The sequence below is a fragment of the Nipponia nippon genome, unplaced genomic scaffold, assembly GCF_047370975.1.
Source record: "Nipponia nippon isolate SJK-2023a ecotype South Korea unplaced genomic scaffold, ASM4737097v1 scaffold_24, whole genome shotgun sequence".
Taxonomy (NCBI): Eukaryota; Metazoa; Chordata; class Aves; order Pelecaniformes; family Threskiornithidae; genus Nipponia; species Nipponia nippon.
Window position 1 is genome coordinate 7,617,892 of NW_028262341.1, and position 27,246 is coordinate 7,645,137.

At 59.0% G+C, this 27,246-nt stretch overlaps 3 protein-coding genes across 7 annotated transcripts; all 3 read right to left on the reverse strand.

Annotated features, from left to right (window-relative positions):
• Window positions 1-2,369: 2,369 nt before the first annotated feature.
• Window positions 2,370-8,098, reverse strand: LOC148055321 (uncharacterized). Of its 5 annotated transcripts, XM_087761515.1 has the most exons (11): window positions 7,996-8,098; window positions 7,505-7,616; window positions 7,181-7,270; window positions 6,453-6,557; window positions 5,423-5,594; window positions 4,891-4,982; window positions 4,279-4,428; window positions 3,938-4,092; window positions 3,688-3,829; window positions 3,003-3,163; window positions 2,370-2,914 (listed from the first exon to the last, which is right to left on the reverse strand). In XM_087761515.1, exons 2-11 carry the CDS (start codon window positions 7,535-7,537, stop codon window positions 2,773-2,775), a joined length of 1,242 nt encoding a protein of 413 aa, XP_087617641.1. In that variant the 5' UTR covers window positions 7,538-7,616; window positions 7,996-8,098; the 3' UTR covers window positions 2,370-2,772. The 5 variants fall into 5 exon arrangements, with proteins under 5 accessions (XP_087617641.1, XP_087617639.1, XP_087617638.1 ...); XM_087761513.1 differs by lacking the exons at window positions 2,370-2,914; window positions 3,003-3,163 and adding an exon at window positions 7,745-7,894 and having other exon boundaries at window positions 3,172-3,829; window positions 7,996-8,096; XM_087761512.1 differs by lacking the exons at window positions 2,370-2,914; window positions 3,003-3,163 and adding an exon at window positions 7,739-7,894 and having other exon boundaries at window positions 3,172-3,829; window positions 7,996-8,096.
• Window positions 8,099-10,120: 2,022 nt separating this feature from the next.
• Window positions 10,121-18,470, reverse strand: LOC148055322 (maestro heat-like repeat family member 5). Its single transcript, XM_087761495.1, has 17 exons — window positions 18,413-18,470; window positions 17,361-17,465; window positions 16,330-16,501; window positions 15,799-15,890; window positions 15,184-15,333; window positions 14,843-14,997; window positions 14,593-14,734; window positions 13,908-14,068; window positions 13,682-13,819; window positions 13,330-13,444; window positions 12,977-13,114; window positions 12,509-12,685; window positions 12,146-12,301; window positions 11,692-11,793; window positions 11,236-11,338; window positions 10,845-10,904; window positions 10,121-10,528 (listed from the first exon to the last, which is right to left on the reverse strand). Exons 1-17 carry the CDS (start codon window positions 18,443-18,445, stop codon window positions 10,323-10,325), a joined length of 2,205 nt encoding a protein of 734 aa, XP_087617621.1. The 5' UTR covers window positions 18,446-18,470; the 3' UTR covers window positions 10,121-10,322.
• Window positions 18,471-18,618: 148 nt separating this feature from the next.
• Window positions 18,619-23,195, reverse strand: LOC148055323 (uncharacterized). The gene is made up of 8 exons (XM_087761364.1): window positions 23,170-23,195; window positions 22,674-22,810; window positions 20,779-20,812; window positions 20,039-20,217; window positions 19,671-19,762; window positions 19,332-19,448; window positions 18,973-19,052; window positions 18,619-18,700 (listed from the first exon to the last, which is right to left on the reverse strand). Exons 1-8 carry the CDS (start codon window positions 23,193-23,195, stop codon window positions 18,619-18,621), a joined length of 747 nt encoding a protein of 248 aa, XP_087617490.1.
• Window positions 23,196-27,246: the final 4,051 nt, after the last annotated feature.

Below are 27,246 nucleotides of genomic sequence, written 5' to 3' on the forward strand. Positions count from 1 at the left end.
ATCGCTGCTTGGGGGACATGCTGGGCATCAGTTGCTTGCTTTGTATTACTGTTGTACTATTATTCCTTGGTTTTATTATTATTGTTGTTATTACTATTACTACTGTTCTATTTTTATTTTACTTTAGTTCTTAAACTGTTCTTATCTCAACCCACGAGTTTTCCCCTCTTGCCCTTCCGATTCTCTCCCCCAGCCCATCCACCAGTGGGGGAGTGAGCGAGCGGCTGCGTGGTGCTTAGTTGCCAGCTGGGGTTAAACCACGACAGTCCTTTTTGGCGCCCAACGTGGGGCACGAAGGGTTTGAGATAATAACAGATTAACTAGAGTGTATTAAGTAATTTGTATCTGTTAGCAGTTATCAGTCGTAATACTGATTCATCTGTTTCGGTACTAGTCTACCTGATCTGTACCATGCTCTTGTTTTTGCTGTGCACGTTGAAGATTGGTGTGGGTTTTTCAGTTTGCTGTGCTTTGCCATAATGAGTGATGTTTTGCCTGGAAGATTGGTTATTAAAACACTGACCTGGAGTGCTATCTGGTATTTGGGTTCTGTAGTGAAGCCACTACTGTACTTCAGGTACCACCTCCTGGAGACAATTAGCAATTATACCTCTTCTTCTGAGAGTTTTTTTTTGGAGCAAATACAGAATGGCACCTTTGTTGCTTTCTTCTATGATGTTTCGTCCTTCATTACAACACCTTTTCATTATCTGGGGCATCGTTGGGTAGTTAAGATATATCCATTGGTAGTTCTTGGGAATTTTGTTTTGGTTTTATCTAAGGTTGATAAGCAGCTTAAGAATATCATCCAGAGATCTCCTCCAAGTCTGGATAGTTAGGAGTGGCAGGGTGTGTGGCAGCGTATGGGCAAGTACCTAGGACAATGGGCACCTCCAGTGTTTTGGAACTGCACCCCCAAACACGTGCAGAATCCTGAAAAACTAGTAAAGTATTTGGAAAATGTATGTTGTCACCCTGGCAACTCCAGAGAGACACAGATCACTGCAACGTGCTGGGGCCTGGCCCATGCCTACCGAGCCCGAGCCCTATTCAACAGTATTCAGTACCCTCAAGGGAAAGAGAAGGTCTTTGGATCGGACGACAAAATGACGGCCCCCGTGGCTGTGCCAGCCCCTGCCACAGGCACTGCGGCTGCGCCAGCCCCCGCGCCGGCCCCCGTGGCTGCACCAGCCCCCAGCCCCTGTGACAGGCGCTGCGGCTGAACCAGAGAACCAACCCGTGCCAGTATCACTTGCCCCTATACAGAAGACAAAATACACAAGGAAATCAGCTCGTTTAGTAAGGGCTGACGATGAGCCAGGGCCATCAAGAGAACAGGCGGAGGAAGAGGCAGAACCCATAAATGAGATGGTAACCACCTGATCTCTGTCCCTGAGAGAGCTGCGAGATACGCAAAAAGATTTCGGTCATCGTCCAGGAGAGCCCATCATCACCTGGCTGCTCCGATGCTGGGATAATGGGGCCAGTAGCCTGGAATTAGAGGGTAGGGAAGCCAAGCAGCTGGGATCCCTTTCCAGGGAAGGGGGCATTGACAAAGCGATTGAAAAAGGGGAAAAAGCCCTCAGCCTCAAGGAGGATGTTACATGTCACGCAGGCAAGTGGACCACCATGGAGAGAGGTATCCAGTGCCTGAGGGAATTAGCTGTGCTGGAGGTGATTTATAATGACCTGGACAATGAGCAGTTATCCAAAGATTCAGACCAAGTCCAATGCACATGACCCATGTGGCGGAAGTTTGTATGGAGCGCACCATCACCACACGTGAGTGGTGAACCAAGACCACAGGAGATCTGTGTAGAGGCAGATGAAGTAGACCACAGCAGTCAACTGCAGCAGGGCTTTTCTGGTTTCTTTGGGTTTTGTGGCTAACTGCGTATCTCCTCCCTTAAGAACCCTTGGCAAGAACTTAGTGGTTCAGATTTAAAATCTATTCCTCTGTACTAAGCAAGATGATAACAGTGAAAAAAGTATTCCTTTCATCCCTCAGGAAAAATATTTGACCGCAGGAAATATGCAGACCATCTTAATTTTATATTTGAAATATGCACTTTCCGGTTTCTTAAGCCAATGCAAGTGTTCTTAGCTAAAAAGCTGGCTGAATCATTTTGAGTTTTTCAGTAACACTAACTATGCATCTTTTCCTCTTATTCAGAAGCTGCAACTTCTGTTCTGGAGAGGCCTTGTGTTGTCTTCTCTTTTAAAAGACCGACAGAGGAGACGTTCCATCTTTGACAGACTGATATTCATGAGCTGATTATTAATCCAGTTTTTAACAAAGCAATTAGCAGGTCAAATAGCAGTTACGGCATACTTGCTGCTAGCTTGAACGGAGCAGAATAGAGAAGCCATGAAAATGAAGAACATTTAATTTTGAAATTTAATAGGTCCACCTAGCTGGGCGTGTTCCTCTGTCTTTGGCCCTCTGCATAAATACGTTCATAAATGACAAGTTAATTGACAAAACACAGATGAAGGATTTGCAAGAAAAAAAGGAAATTGCTCTTGTCTGAGTCTCTCATTGTGTCCTGAGAAGTTCAGATTAATGAATCTGCACTATAAATGAGTTACAGTAGATGAATGACATAATATTTCTCACCCTTGTCTGGTGGAAGAGAAGGAGAATCAAATGTTTCTCTTTGGGCCATTTTCTAAGGGGGTATTTTCACTTTCTTTGTCTGTAGTTCTTGGCCGCCTCCACCTTCTGCCCCAGGAAAGAAACGCCGGGGGAGACAAGGACGACCAACGAAGCTCTCACCTAGTCAGCACGGCAATACCGGTGTGGTAGGTCTCGGAGCTCCTGACCATGTCCCAGGCACCCTGCCTCCTGATGTCTTCATCCAGGGAGGCACCGCCCAGGCAATGGAACAGAGCTTGCATGGTGCTCACGGCGCTCCTGCATGCAGAGCAAAGCGTGGTCACAGGTGGAGCCCTGGCCCCGGCTCTGGGCCCAGGGCAGAAGGCAGGGAGCAGGGACAGAGCACCTGAGGGAGCAGACTGGAGGATGCCTGCACCACTTCTGCTCCGGGCCCTTCAAGCCGAAGGAGATCTGGAAGACCACTGCCATGAAGAGCTCCTCTAAAAGTAACTGCACACAGCATCGGCTGCTGGGCACCAGGAAGATCTGATGCATGGCACTGGCTAACTGCAGAAAACACCCAGGAACCGCTGTCACTGCAGAGCTGTCCCTGTGGCGCTGCCCGGGGCTGGGGGCAGGGGTGGTCAGGGGCTGCGCTGAGCTGAGGGAGATGCCAGAGCAAAGCCTGGCCCAGCTGCCTGGCCTGGAGCCCACCCGGTCCAGAGGGAACAGCCCAGCCGGCCCCGTGGGCCCTGCCAGCTGCCCTGGGCTCCCCCTCCCCGGCCCCGCAGCCTGCTCTGGCTGGGCTGCCGCCCTGCCCCGGGCTTCCCAGCTGCCGAGCAGGCAGGAGGAGGTGGCGGGGAGGGAGGAAGACCGCTGAGGGCAGCAGGGCAGGGGCAGGGGCAGGCTGCCTGCCTGCGAGCCGCGGGGCCGAGCAGCATGCGCTGCCCTGCCTGGCTGTGGCCCTGAGGCCCCTGGCCCAGGCGTCCCTGGGGAGGTCCGGGTTTGGGGGCAGATGGAGAGTGGAGGAGGGGCTGGAGAGGGATGCACAGGCGCGGGCCGGGTGGAGCACGCCTCATCCAGACGCTCACAGTCAGGAAACAGTAGCAGCTGCATTGTCCCATGTAGCTGCCCCGCCGGGTGGCTTTCCGCTGGACCAGCAGCAGCGTCTTCAGCACGTCGTCCAGCTGGCAGGGCTTGGAGGCCAACATGTTCCACATGGCACTGGCACTGCTGCAGAGCCAGAGCACGCTGTCAGTGGGGCCACCTCGGCCACCACCCCTTCTGCCTGGGCAGGCCCTGGAGGTCCTGAGCTGCCCCCGAGGCTGACGGGCCACGTACCTGTCACAGCGCTGGGAAGCCTGCAGCAGGCCAATGGTCACCCTCTGAGGGTACAACTGGGCCACTTGGAGAAAGGTCCTCCTCAGGATGTCGGAGAGCGGGGTCTGGCTGACACCTGCCAGCAGCCCATGGATGGTCTGCACGATCCCGCACACCTGGTGGAGGCAGGGGGTGGAGTGGGGTGGAGCGCAGCCACGGCCCCAGCTGCCACCAGGAACTGCTTCCCTCCCGTTGCTCTTGGCTGGCCTCAAAGGCCGCCCGTTGGGTGCTGCCAAGCCCTGGACTTGGGGCGGGGAGAACAGTCGCACGCACCCGGGGCAATCCGGCTGCACGCTGCCTACCTTGGTCAGCTCCGAGGACGGCTCTCTCAAGACTGCCTCCAGCACGTTGGCAACCATCTGGGTGTCCGAGACCCTTGGGTGCAGCATGCCTCTCAAGACCGTGTGGATGAAGTCGCCCCTCTCAGTCGGGAGGAGGAAGCTCCCAAATGTCTGAGGGAGAGAGGGAGGGAAGAGGTGTCGCACTGAGTGCCCTGGTGGCGGGGCACGGCTGAGCAGCGGGGATGGCTCTGGAGTGAGAAGCCCGGGACAGCGCTGGCCCCCTGCTGCAGGACAAGTGCGGGCAGCAGGGGCTGGTCTGGGGTGATCGCAGCCAGGCGGGGTGTGGAGAGGCAGCTGCCCTGTGGGCTGAAGGAGGGGGGGCCTGGGGGCGGGGTCACGGTGCGCTCCTGCTGCTGGCAACCAGAGCTGGCCGGTGGCCAGGACAGCCGGAGCTGCTGCACTGATGCTGGGTTAAAGCCTTTGGCTACTCCCTGCGCAGAGGTGGCGGGACCCTGCAGCCTGATCGGCTGGGGAAGAGGCCGTGCCCCCCCCCCCAGTGGCTGATGGGCTGGTTCGTCAGAGTCTCTGGCCAGCCTCGTGGCCAAGACTCCCAGCAAGGGAGGAGCTTGTTACCATCCACTCGTCAGTGGGCTTCTTGGACAAGAAGGTGCTAATGCATTCCCGATCCACTCCTGGCTTGGGAGCCTGACGTGCTGCCTGGTGGGCTGGGCAGGAGGGAAAACACACAGTGAGCGGCAGGAACCACGGAGAGCTGGAGACAGCAGGCACGGGCATCAAGGAGAGCTCTGTGCCTGGCTGCCCGTTCTGTGGGGAGCCAGAGACATGCCGGGGTGGCAGTGGGCCCATTTGCAGGGGGGAAGGGCAGGAGAGCTCGGTCTGGCTTTCTGCCTGGGAGGAGGAGAGGAGCCCCAGGATGTTGCTGCCGCAGGCTCTCCAGCCCAAGGGTTCTTGGGACGGGCCCCACGCCGACCTCCGAGGCGGGCTGCGTGGGTCCCAGGCTTGGCGTGGCACGGCTGCTCCCCTGCTCCAGCCCTGGAGGAGTTTGCTGCTCCTTCCTCTAGCAGAGGAGGCGGGCCGAGGCGGTGCGGCGCCTTGCCTGGGCCCTTGTGGGTGGAAGGCCCCAGCCCGCCCCAGCATCTCTTACCCCATCGCAGCAGAATGAATGCGCGGTAGGGACGCAGTGCCTCCACAGCCCCGCGGCTGATCTCCTCGTCCTGCTCGGCACAGGACAGGGTGAGGTACCCCATCACCTGCCCCAGGAATGGCAGAGGCATCTCACTGAAGACGAAGGGGTTGCCTTTTCTGAGGCACAAGGCCTGTGGGAGAGAGGAAGGAGCAGTAGCAGGACCCAGCTGCATCAGATGGGACAAAAGCACTAACCACCGAGAGCGGGCCCCGGGCTGAGTGCTGCGTGAGCCAGAGCTCTGGAGGGCTCTGCCCTGCGCTGCACCCTGTGGAGACCCAGCCTGCGGCAGCTGCCTCAAGGCGAGGAGCGTGCTGCCTCCCCGTGAAGGGAGCCCTGGAAAGGTTTTGCCTTCCTTCCCCGTGAGCCCGCGGGACTGGGGTGCCTGAAGGAGGCTTGAGACCCTGGGTCTGCTGGTCCTTCACACCACATTCAGCTGACGGAGCCCTCCTTCCGCACCTGTGGGACTCCCCATCTCCACACAAGGCTGCAGCCATGCGCCCTCTCCTCCTGCCAGATCCTGCTGGCAGTCTGTCCCAAGGCCTGGCACTGCCCTGCCCAGCTCTCCGTGGCACGGGAAGGGAGGGCCTGCGGGGCTGCAGCTGGGGAAGGGGCCAGTGGGCTGGGGAAGGGGCCAGGAGCAGGCAGTGGCAGTGGGGAGGGGAAGGGCCTGAGAGCCCCACAGGCCCTCAACACTGAAGCAGCTGGGCAGCAACCCAGGGGAGGGAGGCAGGGAGGGCTGCCGGAGCCCAGCCTGCAAAATGCTTCCTCCCATGCCCTGGGACGGAGCTGGCTCCCGAGAGAAAAGGCATGGGAGAGAGCAGCTCCCAGAGAGAGGCGCAAAGACCCTGCCCAGGGCTGAGCCCTGCTGAATCCCCTGCCCTGCGCCCGGGCTTCTCTCGCAGGGAGCCCAGAGCTACCGGCTACTCTGGGGCAGCAGGAAGGGGCAAGGGGTGCCAAGAGGTCGCCTTACACACCGCAGGCCCCTTACCTCCAGCATCGCAGAGGGCCTCAAGAACTGGCTCAGGCTGACAATCCTCCCCACAGCCCTCCGTCGCCTAGCCACTTCCTGGGATGCCGTGAAGGGCAGCAGGGCCTGAGAAGGGAAAAAATGCTGGTCTGCCTTGGGATACGACAGCAGCTCCCGGAGCGGTGGCTCTGCCAAGCGCTTGGCGGGGTTTACGCAACGTGCCGCCAAGGCTTCCCCCGCTCAGGAGGGAGGCCTGGAACGGGGTCTGGCCGCCTCGTGACCTCGCGGACCGTTGCTGACAGTTGGTGACGTGCTGCAGTCAGGCAGGTAGCCAGCTCCTGCCCCCGCAGCCACCTCTGCCCCTTTCCACGCGCTCCTCCAAAAACGGCCACACGTCTCTCCAGGAGGGCAGGAACCTCCAGGGGGCCCTGCACCACGGAGGCTGGGCTACGGCCCACGGGGAGGCCACAGGAAGAGCGCTTCAGGGCTGGTCTCCCCTTGCACCATGGCCACATCGCAGCAGATCTCCGCCCTGCTGCGATCTGGGAGGAGAGCGTTGAATGGGGTGGGTGGTGAGGGCAGCGGCTCAGCAGTGCCAGCTGCCAGAGCAGGGGGGCCTGGCAAGGACACGCGGACTCCTTCCATTGCTTTGGCTCTGGGCTGGGGCGTGCACGCTCCAGAAGGTCACGTCTCCTTAGCGTAAGGCAAGGAAGAGACCCCGTGAGCCCTGCTCTCAGCAAATGCCTGACCTGCAAGATTTTCTCCACTGTCTGGATGCTGGACATCGGCGAAGCACCACGCACCAGCACCTCCAGCACACTGTCCAGAGTTTTCAGGATCTGTAAGGGGATTCAGCAGGTGGCACACTTGCCCTGGCCCTTCCTCCTTGCAGGAAGCTGGCTTGAATGCCTTCCACCTGAGGTGGGCTTCAGCTGCCCTCTGGTGCCCAGGAGAGGCCTCAGGGTCTCCCTGGTCTGCCTTCTGCTCCTATCGTCTTCCAGCAGCCAAAGCCAACTAGGACACCGTGCACAGGGACTGACTGGCAGGCTCTCCGTAGCTCACCTCGCACTTACCTGAGCACTGAGTGAAGCATGTTGGCTGTCCATCTTCTGTGCTGCAGCAAGACGGAAGACGGTACAGATGCGGGGCCAGAGGTACTGGCGCAGCAGGCCTTCCCTCTCTTTGCTGCAAGAAAAGAAGGTGCCGCTTGGATGCCAGGGCTTCCACATACAGGAAGGGGTCACAGGGGTCAGGGCGACAGCGGTCGGGGCCACAGGGGTCAGGACTGGCAGTCCCCAGAGTGGTACCCATACGAGGTGGGGAAGGGGTGCGTGGAGGCGTCTCCTCCCTCCCCCGTGCCACTGTTAAACCACGTGTCCCAATCCAGTGTCGGGGGAGGTTTCGTTACGATCCCAAGGACGAGATAAGATGCTGAAATCGGTCAGATGTCGTTCAACCTTTTGCTTTTATTTGGGGGGAGAAGAGAATGGAGGGATGAGGGAGAGCAAGGGAAGAGAGGAAAAGAATAGGGGGAGAGGGAGAGAAAAAGAAAGTCTTTCGCCACCTTCCCAAGTCCGAGGATCCTCCGCTAGGTCTTCGGTGGCCTCAGGCTTCGTCGGGGACCGAGGAGCGGCCCCAGCCTCTAAGAAGGGAAGCAGGGGTCTCGCGCACCGCCCCCACCGCGGGCCACGTGTGCTCCTTATATAGGGGCTGTCGCGCATGCGCAGATCGCAAATGCGTACGTGCGGTTTGTCACGGACGTGCTGCCCCCGCCTCGGCTCTTTTCGCGCCTTTAGTCCCTGCGCAGGCGCACGAGGTTGTTTTTCTCAGAACTGTGGCGAAGACGGTTTTCTCGAAGCGTGACACTGGATGGCGCTACAGCGGCAATGTCGAGAGAAAACCGCATTTCCTATCGGTCCTTTGCACCACGACAGAACCGGTGCCGCCAGAAAAGCACATAAAGTATTAGTATATGGAGATTCCTTGCCGAGAGGCACCAAAGCACCCATTTGCTATCAGACAATGTCTCTAGAGGGGTTTGCTGCCTAGCAGGAGCTCACTTTCGCAATGTTACCAAGAGGCTGCTGAGCCTGGTGAACCCTAGGGACTGTCATCCGCTCTTGCTGCTCCACAAAGAGTCCAATGTTACTGTGATGAGGCAACTTAGAACAAAAAAAGTCTACATGTCCCTTGGAGCAACGTTAAAACGATCTGGAGCACAGGTGGTGTTTTCATCTAGCCTCCCAGTCAAAGGAAGGGGTTTAGGGAGGAGGAGATGAAGTGAAAAGGTGGATGCCCAGCTGTATGCCTGATGCCATACTCAAGGTTTTGGCTCCTGTGATAATGGATCTGCCTTGAGAAGCTGGGCCTGTTGGGAGCTGATGGGATTCACCTGACCAAGTGGGGCAAGAGGGTCTTTGCCAACAAGCTGGCCAGACTGGTAGGGAGAGCTTGAAACTAGATTTAGCAGGGGAAGGGGATAGAGTATTGAGCAAAAGGGAAGAGGCAGGGGCTGCTGATGTATTAGGAGCCAGCAGGGAAACACCTGTGAAATGCCTCTGAGGAATTAGCACGCATTCCTCTAAAAAGGTGACATGGCCGACAGCTCAGCAGAAGTGCCTCTGTACCAATGCACCCAGCACGGGTAACAAGCAGGAGGAGCTGGAAGCCATGGTGCAGATGACAAGCTATGATCTAATAGCTGTCACTGAAACGTGGTGGGACAAATCAAACGACTGGAGCACTGCAACTGATGGCTATAAACTGTTGAGAAGGGACAGGCAAGGAAGGAGGGGCAGGAGGGTTGTCCTCTATGTAAAAAACATGGATTGACTGCACAGAGCTGCCTTTGGAAAACAGCGATGAACAGCTTGAGAGATTATGGGTAAAAATTAGGGTCCAAGCTGCCCTGGTTTTGGCTGGGATAGAGTTCATTTTCTTCCTAGTAGCTGGTTTAGCACCGTGTTTTGGATTTAGGATGAGAATAATGTTGATAACACACTGATGTTTTAGTTGTTGCTAAGCAGTGCTTACACCAGTCAAGGACTTTCCAGCTTCCCATGCTCTGCCCAGTGCACAAGAAGCTGGGAGGGGGCACAGCCAGGACAGCTGACCCAGACTGGCCCAAGGGCTATTCCATACCGTATGGCGTCATGCCCAGTATATAAACTGGGGGGAGCTGGCTGGGGGAGCAACGGCTGCTTGGGGACGGGATGGGCATCGGTCAGCGGGTGGTGAGCAGTTACATCACTTGTTTTTCCTGGGTTTTGTTTTTATCTCTCTCTCTTTCCCTCTCCTTTTCCAGCAGAGCCCCGCCAGCTGTCTGGGGAAGAGCAAGGCTCCACAGGGCCATGAGCGGGTCCTCCTGGGGCTCTTGTGGGGGCCCGGGGGACAGCAGGGCTCCCCAGGGGCACAGGCGGGACCCGATGCGGTCCCTACAGCTGTCTGGGGGGTGCGTGGCGGGGCCTGGCAGGGTTCCCTTGGGGAGCAGCAGGGCTCCACAGGGCCTCGTGTGGGGCCTGGCAGAGTAGGTAGCCTACGGGCATCTGAGGGGCAGCAGGGCAGTGCGGGATGGGGAAGAAGAGCTCAAACGGCGCGTGAAGTTCCACGGTCTTTTTATCAATGGCTGGGAGACACAGGCAGGCCAGCTGTGCTAAGGCCTCTGCTTCCAGCCTGCAGGATGCCCGTTTCCTTCCTGGATCGCCATCCATAGCGTTCCTCTCGCTGCCCTGCCACGGCACTTGGCAGCTGCTTTGGGCTTTGCAGCCAGCACACCCACGGGAGCCATGGGGCCATGGCGCAGGGTGTAGTGTGTCCTGCATGGCCCCAGGCTGCAGGCAAGGGGGCAGGTACAGCTGCTCAGGTGGTGCCAGTGTGCGGGGCACCCCAGGATCAGCTCTGCGCACAGCTCCAGCAGCACAGCCAGCTGTCTCCCGGGGCAGGGTTCCTCTTCCTCCATGCCCTCCGGAGCCGATAGCACAGTGCTTGCAGGCGGAATCCGGAGGGAGGCTTTTTCATTACAGTGCCCAGGATCATCAGGGTTTGCACCGCCAGGGAAGAGACCAAGAGGCTGCTGTCGTTCACCTTGTCTTGAAGGGCTGGGATGGAAAGGAACAGAGCCCAGGTCAGAGCCCGGATCTGCGGGGACCTCAGGAGCCCCTCCGGCCAGGGCCACTCCTGCCCTCCCAGCTCTTCCCACAGCCAGGAGGGAGGCAGGGGCACCGGGATCAGCCGGAAGGTGCTGCCCACCAATGCCCCACATGCCCCTGCAACCTCTCTCTGCTCTGCCCACACCGCCCCTCACCCACGCAGGGACCAGAGCCCTCCCCGGCCAGGACAGGGATTGGAGCTCCCCACCCACGCTCTCTCCTCCTCCCCGCCAGCTCCCGCAGACACCCTGCTGCCCTCACTCACCCTTGTAGAAGAGCTGGAACTTCTCCTGGTGCATATCCCTCAGCTGCTGCCTGGCGAGCCCTAGGCACACACAGCCCGTCACAGATCCCGCTGGCCTGCCCGCCCCAGCTGCCCAGCTCCCCCCCACCGGCTCCGCGGGCCTGGCTGTGCTCCCTTCTCCCCTTGGGCAAGGCTGAGCCCAGGGCAGTCCCCTGAGCGTGAAGCCCAAGAAGGCTGCGAGGGACGTAGCAAGGCTCCCACCAGCCCACCCTGCACAGGCAGGGGTGGGACAGGGCGGCAGGGCATGGGGGCAGTCAGGGCTCTGCAGCTGCCTGGTAGATTCGGCAGCAGCCGTGGCTGGGCCTAAGCTGCTGCGGGGCAGGGAGGGACACCCGGCGGGGTTGTGGCTCACCAATGAACCTGACGGCCGCCACGCGCAAGGGCTCCTGTACGCTCTGCAGGTACAGCAGGCTCTGCTGCAGGTACGCCTCCACTCTTCTGCTGTCCTCCATGAGCTGGAGAGAGCACAAGGGGACAGGGTTGGCGCAGACCCTCCCCCTGTGCTCAGGACTGGCCTCCCCTGCCTGGACACCCAGGACGCCCAGCCAGCGGCTGGCTGGTGCCGGGGTTTGGAGGGAGCAGAGGGCAGGGTGCTCCCCGGGGTGCTGCGGTGCCACCCTGCTGCCAAGGCCCAGCTGGGCTGGGGCTCTGTCAGCACCCCTGGGCTCTAGGGGGGGGGGAAGGGAGCCTGTGTGCGGTGCAGGCAGGCCGCGCAGTGGGCAGGGGCACAGCGGCTAGCCCCACGCGCTGGGCATTGTGGGAGAAGGGCTTCGCCAGGCTGGGTGTGGGGCTTCGGCGCCATCCTTACCAGGCACTCGCCGACCCTCCACATCTGCTCTGTCTCCAGCAGCTTCCTGAGCTGCCTCCGCTTCAGGAGCTTGGCAGCTCTGAGGAAGGCTTGCCGAGAGGCCTGCAAGAGCAGCAGAGACTGGGAGATGGCACCACTGCCTAGGGGACAGGACGTGGGGGTCCCTGGGCAGAGCAGGATGGGGACAAGGGTTGGGGGTCCAAACCCTGGCCTCAGACACCTGCCGGCGCCGCTGGGAAGCCCATGGAGGCTGCAGTGCTTAGGTCTTTGTGGCCGCGCACTGCTGCTGAGCTCTGCTGGATCAGGCAGGGCAGGTGTAGGCAATGTCCCTGCCCACCTTCTCAGCTGCTGCCAGCTCTGTGGCTGCAGGCTGGGAGGGGCTCTGAGTCCTGCTCAGGGACTGCGGAGGTTGGGCCCCAGTTGAGGCACATTCAAAGGGCTTAGAAATCCCCACCTGAGCCACGCTGTGGTCCTCGTCATGCAGGTGGAAGAAGAGGGGCACCAGGCTCTTCTCCATGTCCTTTCTCATCTGCTCTTTGTGGGTGCTGACTGCAACCTGCATCGCATCTCGGCAGAGGAAGATGGAGCGCTCTCGCACGGAGGTGGACTCCTAGGAGGAGAGAAGGAAGAGGGGAGGACCTCAGTCCTGGCTCCCCCAAGCCCCCGGGGAGGAGACGAATGCTTGTGGCTCTCCCTCTGCAGGGAGGAGAACTCACGGGACAGCGGGCACGTTGAGAGAGGGAAGCACCACCCCCGGGCCACGCACGTGTGCCCCCCCAGGCATGCTAACCAAGCCTCTACTCTCCCGCCGCCTTACGTTTTCAAAGAGTGGCGGGAGCATCTTGACCAGCTGCAGGGCGATGGGGACAGCCCTCTGCCTGTCCACCAGGCAGAGCGTGTTGCCGAGGACAGCCAGGGCCGCCATCCTGACGTCGCAGTCATCATCCTGCAGTCGCTGCATGACCTCTGGCAGCAGGTCTTGCAGAGTCGCTGCCTACGTGAAACAGGCGATTTCATTTTGTGACGCAATCGAGGACTGCACCAGTAAAACCACTCTGCATGTAGAGGGTTCAGCGCTGGCTGGGCAGGGATCTCTCTGTGTGCAGCGCAGCCCACGGCCTGGCCTGAAGCGCTCAGGGGCTGCTGAACAGGGCAGCGGGAGCAGTGGGCATTGTCCCTGCCACTCCCGATTCCTGGCAAAGCCCGAGCAAGCCGCTGCGCGCACCACTGCCTGCAGCCCAGCCCCAGGCGCATGCCCTCACTGTGCGTGGCTGCCCCTGCTCACCCACTCAGGTCTCCCAGACAGTGTGACGAGGCTTGTGACCGCCATCCTGCGCAGCACCAAGCTCTCGCTGTGCAGGTGGAACTGGAGGAGGCGCAGGACAGGGCCACTGACATGCTCAAAGTCGGTGGAGTCCAGGAGCTGAAAAACACCCGGCAGCAGAGTGAGAGCCTGGCACAGCCAGCAGAGCTCCCGGAAGGGTCGGGGCAAGGCAGCAGGGCTGGTCGCAGCCCAGGTGGGAGGCAGCAGGGCCCCCAGAGGGCCCTCGCCGCCTCCCCTCTGCCCTCTGCCTCATGCACGCAGCCCAGCTTCCCCCCACCTGCCCTCAGACAGGCAGCGCTTGCCACCAGGCCCACCTCGACAAAGACGGTCATGGCGCCGATCTGCTGGTAGGCCTGTCTCTGGAGGAGGGCTATGACCGCCTGCTCAGACACGGCAGTGCAGCAGTCCGGTACTTCACGCCGCAGCACCCTGTGTGGGGGAAGGCGGCATTGGTGGCACCGAGCTGGGCGGGCAGACCTGTCTGGCACCGCGCTGCCAGCCCCAGCCATTACCCCGCAGGCCAGGCCACGTGGGGCAAGGCCGCATTTGTGCCTTGCGTTGGCTGCTTGCGCCCCACCGCCCAGCCGGAAGGGGATGGTGCGGGGGGCCCTTCTGCCCCAGGAAAGAAACGCCGGGGGAGACAAGGACGACCAACGAAGCTCTCACCTAGTCAGCACGGCGATACCGGTGTGGTAGGTCTCGGAGCTCCTGACCATGTCCCAGGCACCCTGCCTCCTGATGTCTTCATCCAGGGAGGCACCGCCCAGGCAATGGAACAGAGCTTGCATGGTGCTCACGGCGCTCCTGCATGCAGAGCAAAGCGTGGTCACAGGTGGAGCCCTGGCCCCGGCTCTGGGCCCAGGGCAGAAGGCAGGGAGCAGGGACAGAGCACCTGAGGGAGCAGACTGGAGGATGCCTGCACCACTTCTGCTCCGGGCCCTTCAAGCCGAAGGAGATCTGGAAGACCACTGCCATGAAGAGCTCCTCTAAAAGTAACTGCACACAGCATCGGCTGCTGGGCACCAGGAAGATCTGATGCATGGCACTGGCTAACTGCAGAAAACACCCAGGAACCGCTGTCACTGCAGAGCTGTCCCTGTGGCGCTGCCCGGGGCTGGGGGCAGGGGTGGTCAGGGGCTGCGCTGAGCTGAGGGAGATGCCAGAGCAAAGCCTGGCCCAGCTGCCTGGCCTGGAGCCCACCCGGTCCAGAGGGAACAGCCCAGCCGGCCCCGTGGGCCCTGCCAGCTGCCCTGGGCTCCCCCTCCCCGGCCCCGCAGCCTGCTCTGGCTGGGCTGCCGCCCTGCCCCGGGCTTCCCAGCTGCCGAGCAGGCAGGAGGAGGTGGCGGGGAGGGAGGAAGACCGCTGAGGGCAGCAGGGCAGGGGCAGGGGCAGGCTGCCTGCCTGCGAGCCGCGGGGCCGAGCAGCATGCGCTGCCCTGCCTGGCTGTGGCCCTGAGGCCCCTGGCCCAGGCGTCCCTGGGGAGGTCCGGGTTTGGGGGCAGATGGAGAGTGGAGGAGGGGCTGGAGAGGGATGCACAGGCGCGGGCCGGGTGGAGCACGCCTCATCCAGACGCTCACAGTCAGGAAACAGTAGCAGCTGCATTGTCCCATGTAGCTGCCCCGCCGGGTGGCTTTCCGCTGGACCAGCAGCAGCGTCTTCAGCACGTCGTCCAGCTGGCAGGGCTTGGAGGCCAACATGTTCCACATGGCACTGGCACTGCTGCAGAGCCAGAGCACGCTGTCAGTGGGGCCACCTCGGCCACCACCCCTTCTGCCTGGGCAGGCCCTGGAGGTCCTGAGCTGCCCCCGAGGCTGACGGGCCACGTACCTGTCACAGCGCTGGGAAGCCTGCAGCAGGCCAATGGTCACCCTCTGAGGGTACAACTGGGCCACTTGGAGAAAGGTCCTCCTCAGGATGTCGGAGAGCGGGGTCTGGCTGACACCTGCCAGCAGCCCATGGATGGTCTGCACGATCCCGCACACCTGGTGGAGGCAGGGGGTGGAGTGGGGTGGAGCGCAGCCACGGCCCCAGCTGCCACCAGGAACTGCTTCCCTCCCGTTGCTCTTGGCTGGCCTCAAAGGCCGCCCGTTGGGTGCTGCCAAGCCCTGGACTTGGGGCGGGGAGAACAGTCGCACGCACCCGGGGCAATCCGGCTGCACGCTGCCTACCTTGGTCAGCTCCGAGGACGGCTCTCTCAAGACTGCCTCCAGCACGTTGGCAACCATCTGGGTGTCCGAGACCCTTGGGTGCAGCATGCCTCTCAAGACCGTGTGGATGAAGTCGCCCCTCTCAGTCGGGAGGAGGAAGCTCCCAAATGTCTGAGGGAGAGAGGGAGGGAAGAGGTGTCGCACTGAGTGCCCTGGTGGCGGGGCACGGCTGAGCAGCGGGGATGGCTCTGGAGTGAGAAGCCCGGGACAGCGCTGGCCCCCTGCTGCAGGACAAGTGCGGGCAGCAGGGGCTGGTCTGGGGTGATCGCAGCCAGGCGGGGTGTGGAGAGGCAGCTGCCCTGTGGGCTGAAGGAGGGGGGGCCTGGGGGCGGGGTCACGGTGCGCTCCTGCTGCTGGCAACCAGAGCTGGCCGGTGGCCAGGACAGCCGGAGCTGCTGCACTGATGCTGGGTTAAAGCCTTTGGCTACTCCCTGCGCAGAGGTGGCGGGACCCTGCAGCCTGATCGGCTGGGGAAGAGGCCGTGCCCCCCCCCCCCCCAGTGGCTGATGGGCTGGTTCGTCAGAGTCTCTGGCCAGCCTCGTGGCCAAGACTCCCAGCAAGGGAGGAGCTTGTTACCATCCACTCGTCAGTGGGCTTCTTGGACAAGAAGGTGCTAATGCATTCCCGATCCACTCCTGGCTTGGGAGCCTGACGTGCTGCCTGGTGGGCTGGGCAGGAGGGAAAACACACAGTGAGCGGCAGGAACCACGGAGAGCTGGAGACAGCAGGCACGGGCATCAAGGAGAGCTCTGTGCCTGGCTGCCCGTTCTGTGGGGAGCCAGAGACATGCCGGGGTGGCAGTGGGCCCATTTGCAGGGGGGAAGGGCAGGAGAGCTCGGTCTGGCTTTCTGCCTGGGAGGAGGAGAGGAGCCCCAGGATGTTGCTGCCGCAGGCTCTCCAGCCCAAGGGTTCTTGGGACGGGCCCCACGCCGACCTCCGAGGCGGGCTGCGTGGGTCCCAGGCTTGGCGTGGCACGGCTGCTCCCCTGCTCCAGCCCTGGAGGAGTTTGCTGCTCCTTCCTCTAGCAGAGGAGGCGGGCCGAGCGGTGCGGCGCCTTGCCTGGGCCCTTGTGGGTGGAAGGCCCCAGCCCGCCCCAGCATCTCTTACCCCATCGCAGCAGAATGAATGCGCGGTAGGGACGCAGTGCCTCCACAGCCCCGCGGCTGATCTCCTCGTCCTGCTCGGCACAGGACAGGGTGAGGTACCCCATCACCTGCCCCAGGAATGGCAGAGGCATCTCACTGAAGACGAAGGGGTTGCCTTTTCTGAGGCACAAGGCCTGTGGGAGAGAGGAAGGAGCAGTAGCAGGACCCAGCTGCATCAGATGGGACAAAAGCACTAACCACCGAGAGCGGGCCCCGGGCTGAGTGCTGCGTGAGCCAGAGCTCTGGAGGGCTCTGCCCTGCGCTGCACCCTGTGGAGACCCAGCCTGTGGCAGCTGCCTCAAGGCGAGGAGCGTGCTGCCTCCCCGTGAAGGGAGCCCTGGAAAGGTTTTGCCTTCCTTCCCCGTGAGCCCGCGGGACTGGGGTGCCTGAAGGAGGCTTGAGACCCTGGGTCTGCTGGTCCTTCACACCCACATTCAGCTGACGGAGCCCTCCTTCCGCACCTGTGGGACTCCCCATCTCCACACAAGGCTGCAGCCATGCGCCCTCTCCTCCTGCCAGATCCTGCTGGCAGTCTGTCCCAAGGCCTGGCACTGCCCTGCCCAGCTCTCCGTGGCACGGGAAGGGAGGGCCTGCGGGGCTGCAGCTGGGGAAGGGGCCAGTGGGCTGGGGAAGGGGCCAGGAGCAGGCAGTGGCAGTGGGGAGGGGAAGGGCCTGAGAGCCCCACAGGCCCTCAACACTGAAGCAGCTGGGCAGCAACCCAGGGGAGGGAGGCAGGGAGGGCTGCCGGAGCCCAGCCTGCAAAATGCTTCCTCCCATGCCCTGGGACGGAGCTGGCTCCCGAGAGAAAAGGCATGGGAGAGAGCAGCTCCCAGAGAGAGGCGCAAAGACCCTGCCCAGGGCTGAGCCCTGCTGAATCCCCTGCCCTGCGCCCGGGCTTCTCTCGCAGGGAGCCCAGAGCTACCGGCTACTCTGGGGCAGCAGGAAGGGGCAAGGGGTGCCAAGAGGTCGCCTTACACACCGCAGGCCCCTTACCTCCAGCATCGCAGAGGGCCTCAAGAACTGGCTCAGGCTGACAATCCTCCCCACAGCCCTCCGTCGCCTAGCCACTTCCTGGGATGCCGTGAAGGGCAGCAGGGCCTGAGAAGGGAAAAAATGCTGGTCTGCCTTGGGATACGACAGCAGCTCCCGGAGCGGTGGCTCTGCCAAGCGCTTGGCGGGGTTTACGCAACGTGCCGCCAAGGCTTCCCCCGCTCAGGAGGGAGGCCTGGAACGGGGTCTGGCCGCCTCGTGACCTCGCGGACCGTTGCTGACAGTTGGTGACGTGCTGCAGTCAGGCAGGTAGCCAGCTCCTGCCCCCGCAGCCACCTCTGCCCCTTTCCACGCGCTCCTCCAAAAACGGCCACACGTCTCTCCAGGAGGGCAGGAACCTCCAGGGGGCCCTGCACCACGGAGGCTGGGCTACGGCCCACGGGGAGGCCACAGGAAGAGCGCTTCAGGGCTGGTCTCCCCTTGCACCATGGCCACATCGCAGCAGATCTCCGCCCTGCTGCGATCTGGGAGGAGAGCGTTGAATGGGGTGGGTGGTGAGGGCAGCGGCTCAGCAGTGCCAGCTGCCAGAGCAAGGGGGCCTGGCAAGGACACGCGGACTCCTTCCATTGCTTTGGCTCTGGGCTGGGGCGTGCATGCTCCAGAAGGTCACGTCTCCTAAGCGTAAGGCAAGGAAGAGACCCCGTGGGCCCTGCTCTCAGCAAATGCCTGACCTGCAAGATTTTCTCCACTGTCTGGATGCTGGACATCGGCGAAGCACCACGCACCAGCACCTCCAGCACACTGTCCAGAGTTTTCAGGATCTGTAAGGGGATTCAGCAGGTGGCACACTTGCCCTGGCCCTTCCTCCTTGCAGGAAGCTGGCTTGAATGCCTTCCACCTGAGGTGGGCTTCAGCTGCCCTCTGGTGCCCAGGAGAGGCCTCAGGGTCTCCCTGGTCTGCCTTCTGCTCCTATCGTCTTCCAGCAGCCAAAGCCAACTAGGACACCGTGCACAGGGACTGACTGGCAGGCTCTCCGTAGCTCACCTCGCACTTACCTGAGCACTGAGTGAAGCATGTTGGCTGTCCATCTTCTGTGCTGCAGCAAGACGGAAGACGGTATAGATGCGGGGCCAGAGGTACTGGCGCAGCAGGCCTTCCCTCTCTTTGCTGCAAGAAAAGAAGGTGCCACTTGGATGCCAGGGCTTCCACATACAGGAAGGGGTCACAGGGGTCAGGGCGACAGCGGTCGGGGCCACAGGGGTCAGGACTGGCAGTCCCCAGGGTGGTACCCATACGAGGTGGGGAAGGGGTGCGTGGAGGCATCTCCTCCCTCCCCCGTGCCACTGAGCCAGGGACAGAGGGCAGTCCTGGCCAGTGGAGCCCAAACCCCTTTCCGTCTCCTGCCTCTCCCTTCAGAGGAAAAGCCAAGAGGCACCGGGGAGCCCCAGAGCACCCTCTGCCCTCCCATCTGCTGGGCCACCGATGGGCCCAGCGTGAGGGAGAGCAGAGGCCCAAAGACAGTGCCGCCAGGGTCCTGCCACGATAGGAGATGCCTGCCGCCATCAGGCCCACGCTGTGGGGAGGCCCTGGCCTGGCCAGGGTCTGGGGCAGGTACCTCATTGCAATGACGGCAAGCACGGCTTGCTGCCACATCATGGCGTCCATGCTGTGATGGGGCTCCTTTTGCTGTTGTACCTGGAGAGGGAGAGCATAGCCGGGATGGGGCACGGGAGCTGCCGGTGCCCGGCACCAGTCTGTAGGGCAGGCAGAGCCCCGCTGCCCCCAGGCCAGCATGGGCACCCAGAGCGGCCCCTTGCCAGACCTGCAGTGGCCCCACAGCAGGCAGGGCCGTTCCCACAGAGGCCCGTCTCACCCTCCCCCCGTGCCCAGAGGCCCAGGTGCTGTCCCTACTGCTGGGCCGGTGCTCGGCCAGCTTTGCCCCGCTCCCTTAGCCCCGCTTGGGGGTCCCCTCACCTCCATTTCCTCCACCAGCTCACAGGCTGATCTGAAACCCGTCAGGAACCTGCCCTGCAGCCAGGCTCTGCAGAGCGTGCAGATGGAGGCCAGAAACCCCAGCTTCGAGGCCTCGTCCTGACAGTCAGGGAGAAGAGAGACAGAGAGGGAGGGTGAGGGGGCAGAGGCAGAGCCAGCAGGAGCAGGGGCCCAAGGGGCTGCAGTGGTGGCGCAGGGGGCCGGGAGGGGAGCGGCTCTGCACTGCCAGCAGCCCTCCACGAGCCCGTGAGCAGGCAGCAGATGTGGCAGCACCCAGCTGGGAGCTGCAGGCAGAGCCTTGCTGACAAAATCTGCAGTTACCCTTTTGGTGCTGTTGAGAAAGGCCAAGCAGTAGTCATGGGCTTCCTTCTCCTCGCCCTCCAGCTGGCAGCTGGAGGCAGAGGCAGCTGCACCTGATTAAGAACAAGAGCAGGGAGAGCTGTGGGCAGGGGCAGGAGGTAGAGGGAAGAGAGGGGCTGTCTCTCCAGCCCTGCGCCCGCTGCCCTGCACACGGCAAGCCCTGGGCCAGGGTGCTGATGCCCTGTCTCCCCCAGGATGCCGCTGGCAGCAGGGCGGGAAAGGTCCCGGCCCTGCAGCACTGCTGCCTCCTGCCAGCCCAGCTGCCTCTCCCTGCCCTGCTCTGTGCCCCGAGGCAGGAGGTGGTCCCCTGGGGTCCTGTCGATACCCACTCGTGGCAGGGCTGCCGGGGCTCTTGTCCTCCTCCGCTTGTGTGATGGGGCTGGCAGAGCCCAAGTCCTCACATTGCCTGGGGCTTTCTGAGCGCTGATGGTCCTCAGCAGCCACCCCAGCCCTTTCGTCCTCTGCCGGTCGGGGTGCATGGCTCCTGCGGGGGGAACCACTCGCCGCCCTGCAGGACAGAGGGAAGGAGTGCGGCTGGGGAGGAGGCAGCCCACGGCAAGCGGCCCCACAGGGAGGTGGTGGGGCGGAGGAGCTGGGCAGGGACCCGGGGATCTCCTGCAGGATGCCGTTTTCCCATGGGTAGTCCCTACCCACCCCCCCGCCCCCAGGCCCTGGGTCTCCTGCCCCCAGCCCCTTCTGGAAGGGCCCGCCTGCTGGGCCCAGGTCCCCTGGGGTCCCTATGGCGCTGGCTCAGCCCCAGCCCCACATTCTTACCTGGTGCGGACGGTGGAGCGTTGCGGACACCCCCTGACTCTGGGGCTGTGGTGGACCCTGGGTTGCAGGGAAACACGTGCCCTGCGCGCAGGGGCTCTTGCACGAGGTACACGGCTCATGTCCTTTCCTCATGAGAGTCCTGGACACTGCGGGGCTGCCGCGCCGGCGCTTGGTATCACTAGCTGCCACAGGGGTAGGTCACAAAGGGCCCTATTGTTACCCGGCACCCCATCCGGGAGGGGCATTGTGTTGTCCTGCCCCCCACCGTGACCCGGGCTCTCCCAGGAGAGTTGACCCGCCACTGGCTCTGGCCGCAGCCTCCAGTCCCTCTGTGCGCTTCCCCCGCCGCAGGTGGGACTCCCTGGCTCTGGCGCTCGCCGTTTGGCTGCAGGCCTGAAACCTGGCTGTGAGGTCGATGGGCTTCCTCTTGCACCCTGCCCACCACCCACAGAAATATGTGCCGATCCCTGCCACGGGCAGGGACATCTTCAACTAGATCAGGTCGCTCAGAGCCCCGTCCAACCTGCCCTTGAACGTTTCCAGGGATGGGACATCCACAGCTTCTCTGGGCAACCTGTTCTCATGTCTCATCACCCTCACGGTAAAGAATTTCTCCCTTCTATCTCATCTAAATCTACCCTCCTTTAGTTCAAAACCCTTGCCCCTTGTCCTGTTACTTCTGAAAGCCTGAAAGTGATCCCTAATCTGCCTCCACAGTGTGTCTCTTTTCATACATTTTTGAGTCAAAAAGAGTGGATTTGGACCTGGCAACTGTGGCAGCTGCAGCCGCCCTGAGAAAGACGGGGCCTTTGTTACTTTTCACGCCTTTCGCCCTTACTTTTCGCGCCCTTACTGCCCTATTGTGACTGTTGTCCCATACACAGTCACGGGTAGATCGAGCCTTTGGCCAGAGGGGACGGACATGGCCATATATGACCACAGGTGAGACTCAACCAGGGTAGAAACGGAGTCCTGCTGGGGGGCAAATGGAGTCACTTCTCTTCGGAGCAGCGGGAGACTCTCCCCTTGGGTCGGGACGCCGCCCACGGTAACTCCTCGAAGTTGAGAGCCCTCGCCTTATTGGGTGAGCGATTGTGCATTTTGAGTCATCGTTCGAAGCTTAAGAATTCTTAAGTCGGCTGAGTAGCATTAAATTCCCGTTGGCGTCCTGCACCTGTGGTTTACTAATGCTCGTCCGAGTACCACATACTTTTGATTAGAATAAATATTATTTTTGCTTACATCACCTGCCTAGTTTGACTTTGTTCTCCTCTGCAACAGCCATTCAAAAGAAAGTGGAAATAAAACTGTAGTGCTTCCTTCTCAATTAAAAAATGAAACAAGGCTGTAAGGTATTCTAGGAAGCCACGTTTTCCTGTTTCTGTTCTTTATTACAGTTTTCCTGGGTTTTTTGCTAACAATATGTACCTAACAAAGCTTGTTTGTGAGATAGTCATCACAGAATAAACAGATCAGGTGCTCGTGGATACCAGTGAAGCCTGATTGGGGTGAACAAGAGGGTCATAGCGGACACCCCTCCACCTCCTTCCCTGTCTCCAGGCCCCTCGTTATGGCTGTGGGTCACTCTGTCCCCTTGCGAGGGGCCAGTGGCACTGCTGGCTGGGGTTGGGCCACCATGCTCTCTCTCTGCCGCTCCTTGTTCCTCACTGTTCTCTGCCGCAGCTCCTTCCTCCGTGCCTGTTCGCTCTGCTCCGGGATGGGCCCACTGTGGGCCATGTCCCTCAGAGTGTTCCCAGCTCTGCCGTGGAGCCTCTGAAGGCAGCGGTGGATCTCATAGCTGCAAGCGTGCCCAGCTAGAAGAACTCTTCAAACAAGTAGCTATGTTACAAGAGGAGCTCAACAGGCAGCGCAGTATCTGGGAACGTGAGCGGGAGATAGCTCCGTGGTGTTGCGCGCTGTCCCGGGCTGAGCGACAGCCCTGCCTTAAGGCTGCGCAAGGGGAAGGTTAGCCTGAATTCAACCTCGAGCTGACGGACCCCAGGAACTCACGAGATGAAGGAGACTGGACCTTTGTCTCTTCTGTGGGCAGAAGGAAGAACCTTCCCCCCCTCCCCGTAAAGTGCCCCTACGTAACAGACATGATGCTCTTGGGGTGGAGAATGAAGAGCACATGAGTAACAGGCAGGATCCAGGAGAAGCTGACCGTGCAAAGTTGATTGAACCCCCCACCCGCGTGAGAACCTGTCCTGGTTTCAGTTGGGAGAGAGTTAATTTTCTTCTTGGTAGCCGGTATGGGGCTGTGTTTGGGGTCTAGGATGAGAACAATGTCCATGTTCTGGTTCTTGCTGAGTAGTGCTAAGTAGTTGCTAAGTGGCGCTCACACTGGGCAAGGACTTTCCAGCTTGGAGGTGGAAAGCCGCCGTATGGAGTCCTGTACGACAAGTTGCAAAAACTGCTGAAGGAGAAGGTGAATCGAGTCAGTTTGCAGAGGTGGAAGCCATCCAGCTGGCTTTAGATATTGCTGAACGAGAAAAGTGGCCAACGCTCTATCTCTATACTGACGCATGGATGGTGGCAAGTGCCCTGTGGGGGTGGTTACGGCAATGGAAGCAGAGCAATTGGCTGCGCAGAGGCAAACCCATCTGGGCTGCTGCATTGTGGCAAGATATTGCCGCCCAGATAGAGAACCTGGTTGTAAAAGTATATCACGTAGATGCTCACGTACCCAAGAGTCGGGCCAGTGAAGAACATCAAACCAATCAGCAGGTGGATCAGGCTGCTAAGATTGAAGTGGCTCAGGTGGATCTGGACGGGCAACATAAGGGTGAATTATTTCTAGCTTGATGGGCCCATGACACCTCAGGCCATCAAGGAAGAGATGCAACATATAGATGGGCTCGTGATCGAGGGGTGGATTTGACCATGGACACTATTGGACAGGTTATCCATGAATGCGAAACATGCGCTGCAATCAAGCAAGCCAAGCGGTTCAAGCCTCTCTGGTATGGAGCACGATGGTTGAAATATAAATATGGGGAGGCCTGGCAAATTGATTATATCACACTCCCACAAACCCGCCAAGGCAAGCGCCATGTGCTTACAATGGTGGAAGCAACCATCGGATGGCTGGAAACATATCCCATGCCCCATGCCACTGCCCGGAACACTATCCTGGGTCTTGAAAAGCAAGTCCTGTGGTGACATGGCACCCCAGAAAGAACTGAGTCAGATAACGGAACTCATTTCTGAAACAGCCTCACAGACACCTGGGCCAAAAAGCATGGCATTGAGTGGGTATATCACATCCCCTATCATGCACCAGCCTCCGGGCAAATAGAACGATACAATGGACTGTTAAAGACTACACTGAGAGCAATGGGCGGTGGGACATTCAAACACTGGGATACACATTTAGCAAAGGCCACCTGGTTAGTCAACACCAGGGGATCTGCCAATCGAGCTGGCCCTGCCCAATCAGAACTGGGGAAGACAGTCTGGGTTACTCCCGCCTTAGGCAAAGGTAAATGCATTCATGGGATTGTTTTTGCTCAAGGACCTGGGTGCGCTTGGTGGGTGATGCGGGAGGATGGGGAAGTCTGGTGTGTACCTCAAGGAGACTTGGTTTTGGGTGAAAATAGCCAATGAACTGAATTTTATAATGTTTGTTGCTATATAATACTGTATGTCATCACTTCTCTGATTACTCTATGACATATCAACAGTATACAGTAAGAATCACCCAAATTAATGAAGAATGAACTCTGAGGAAACCAAGCAAAGTGCAGAGGTGATAGAATTAGAACTGGCTTCAGCATGCTACAATCCAACACCACACGCTACCCCTCCTGCCCAGAAAGACCGTTATGACAGATGAATCCCAAAGTCATAAACTAAATGAACTCAACAAACGTTCTAGAGGGATAGCATATAGACTAAGGGAATGATACCCGTGTATTGTATCAAAGGAAAGGAAGGGGGTGATGATTAATGAGGAAGTGTTGGATAACGTGGGACCTGGGCATGACGTAAATGTTATGGAATAAGGGGGGATACTGTCCTGGTTTCAGTTGGGAGAGAGTTAATTTTCTTTTTGGTAGCCAGTATGGGGCTGTGTTTGGGGTCTAAGATGAGAACAATGTCCATGTTCTGGTTCTTGCTGAGTAGTGCTAAGTAGTTGCTAAGTGGTGCTCACACTGGGCAAGGACTTTCCAGCTTCCCATGCTCTGCAGGGTGCACAAGAAGCTGGGAGGGGGCACAGCCAGGACAGCTGACCCAGACTGGCCAAGGGGCTATTCCATACGGTATGGCATCATGCTCAGTATATGAGCGGGGGAGTTGGCCAGGGCAGGGCGGGGGGGGGGGGGGGGACACAACGATCGCTGCTTGGGGGACATGCTGGGCATCAGTTGCTTGCTTTGTATTACTGTTGTACTATTATTCCTTGGTTTTATTATTATTGTTGTTATTACTATTACTACTGTTCTATTTTTATTTTACTTTAGTTCTTAAACTGTTCTTATCTCAACCCACGAGTTTTCCCCTCTTGCCCTTCCGATTCTCTCCCCCAGCCCATCCACCAGTGGGGGAGTGAGCGAGCGGCTGCGTGGTGCTTAGTTGCCAGCTGGGGTTAAACCACGACAGTCCTTTTTGGCGCCCAACGTGGGGCACGAAGGGTTTGAGATAATAACAGATTAACTAGAGTGTATTAAGTAATTTGTATCTGTTAGCAGTTATCAGTCGTAATACTGATTCATCTGTTTCGGTACTAGTCTACCTGATCTGTACCATGCTCTTGTTTTTGCTGTGCACGTTGAAGATTGGTGTGGGTTTTTTCAGTTTGCTGTGCTTTGCCATAATGAGTGATGTTTTGCCTGGAAGATTGGTTATTAAAACACTGACCTGGAGTGCTATCTGGTATTTGGGTTCTGTAGTGAAGCCACTACTGTACTTCAGGTACCACCTCCTGGAGACAATTAGCAATTATACCTCTTCTTCTGAGAGTTTTTTTTTGGAGCAAATACAGAATGGCACCTTTGTTGCTTTCTTCTATGATGTTTCGTCCTTCATTACAACACCTTTTCATTATCTGGGGCATCGTTGGGTAGTTAAGATATATCCATTGGTAGTTCTTGGGAATTTTGTTTTGGTTTTATCTAAGGTTGATAAGCAGCTTAAGAATATCATCCAGAGATCTCCTCCAAGTCTGGATAGTTAGGAGTGGCAGGGTGTGTGGCAGCGTATGGGCAAGTACCTAGGACAATGGGCACCTCCAGTGTTTTGGAACTGCACCCCCAAACACGTGCAGAATCCTGAAAAACTAGTAAAGTATTTGGAAAATGTATGTTGTCACCCTGGCAACTCCAGAGAGACACAGATCACTGCAACGTGCTGGGGCCTGGCCCATGCCTACCGAGCCCGAGCCCTATTCAACAGTATTCAGTACCCTCAAGGGAAAGAGAAGGTCTTTGGATCGGACGACAAAATGACGGCCCCCGTGGCTGTGCCAGCCCCTGCCACAGGCACTGCGGCTGCGCCAGCCCCCGCGCCGGCCCCCGTGGCTGCACCAGCCCCCAGCCCCTGTGACAGGCGCTGCGGCTGAACCAGAGAACCAACCCGTGCCAGTATCACTTGCCCCTATACAGAAGACAAAATACACAAGGAAATCAGCTCGTTTAGTAAGGGCTGACGATGAGCCAGGGCCATCAAGAGAACAGGCGGAGGAAGAGGCAGAACCCATAAATGAGATGGTAACCACCTGATCTCTGTCCCTGAGAGAGCTGCGAGATACGCAAAAAGATTTCGGTCATCGTCCAGGAGAGCCCATCATCACCTGGCTGCTCCGATGCTGGGATAATGGGGCCAGTAGCCTGGAATTAGAGGGTAGGGAAGCCAAGCAGCTGGGATCCCTTTCCAGGGAAGGGGGCATTGACAAAGCGATTGAAAAAGGGGAAAAAGCCCTCAGCCTCAAGGAGGATGTTACATGTCACGCAGGCAAGTGGACCACCATGGAGAGAGGTATCCAGTGCCTGAGGGAATTAGCTGTGCTGGAGGTGATTTATAATGACCTGGACAATGAGCAGTTATCCAAAGATTCAGACCAAGTCCAATGCACATGACCCATGTGGCGGAAGTTTGTATGGAGCGCACCATCACCACACGTGAGTGGTGAACCAAGACCACAGGAGATCTGTGTAGAGGCAGATGAAGTAGACCACAGCAGTCAACTGCAGCAGGGCTTTTCTGGTTTCTTTGGGTTTTGTGGCTAACTGCGTATCTCCTCCCTTAAGAACCCTTGGCAAGAACTTAGTGGTTCAGATTTAAAATCTATTCCTCTGTACTAAGCAAGATGATAACAGTGAAAAAAGTATTCCTTTCATCCCTCAGGAAAAATATTTGACCGCAGGAAATATGCAGACCATCTTAATTTTATATTTGAAATATGCACTTTCCGGTTTCTTAAGCCAATGCAAGTGTTCTTAGCTAAAAAGCTGGCTGAATCATTTTGAGTTTTTCAGTAACACTAACTATGCATCTTTTCCTCTTATTCAGAAGCTGCAACTTCTGTTCTGGAGAGGCCTTGTGTTGTCTTCTCTTTTAAAAGACCGACAGAGGAGACGTTCCATCTTTGACAGACTGATATTCATGAGCTGATTATTAATCCAGTTTTTAACAAAGCAATTAGCAGGTCAAATAGCAGTTACGGCATACTTGCTGCTAGCTTGAACGGAGCAGAATAGAGAAGCCATGAAAATGAAGAACATTTAATTTTGAAATTTAATAGGTCCACCTAGCTGGGCGTGTT

Coding starts and splice junctions, on each gene's coding strand:
- LOC148055322 (XM_087761495.1), bottom strand. CDS start 18,445: ATGGACAGCCAACATGCTTCACTCAGTGCTCAG. Junction 17,466..18,412: donor ATGCTTCACTCAGTGCTCAG/GTAAGTGCGAGG, acceptor TTCCCTTCTCAG/GCCCTGCTGCCCTTCACGGC. Junction 13,445..13,681: donor GGTATCGCCGTGCTGACTAG/GTGAGAGCTTCG, acceptor TCCCCCACACAG/GGTGCTGCGGCGTGAAGTAC.
- LOC148055323 (XM_087761364.1), bottom strand. CDS start 23,195: ATGTTCTTCACTGGCCCGACTCTTGG. Junction 20,218..20,778: donor GCGGCCAGAGCCAGTGGCGG/GTCAACTCTCCT, acceptor TCTGTCCTGCAG/GGCGGCGAGTGGTTCCCCCC. Junction 18,701..18,972: donor CTTGCCGTCATTGCAATGAG/GTACCTGCCCCA, acceptor TCCCTGGCTCAG/TGGCACGGGGGAGGGAGGAG.
- LOC148055321 (XM_087761511.1), bottom strand. CDS start 7,537: ATGGACAGCCAACATGCTTCACTCAGTGCTCAG. Junction 7,271..7,504: donor ATGCTTCACTCAGTGCTCAG/GTAAGTGCGAGG, acceptor ATCCCCTTACAG/ATCCTGAAAACTCTGGACAG. Junction 4,429..4,890: donor AGCCCACTGACGAGTGGATG/GTAACAAGCTCC, acceptor TCTCTCCCTCAG/ACATTTGGGAGCTTCCTCCT.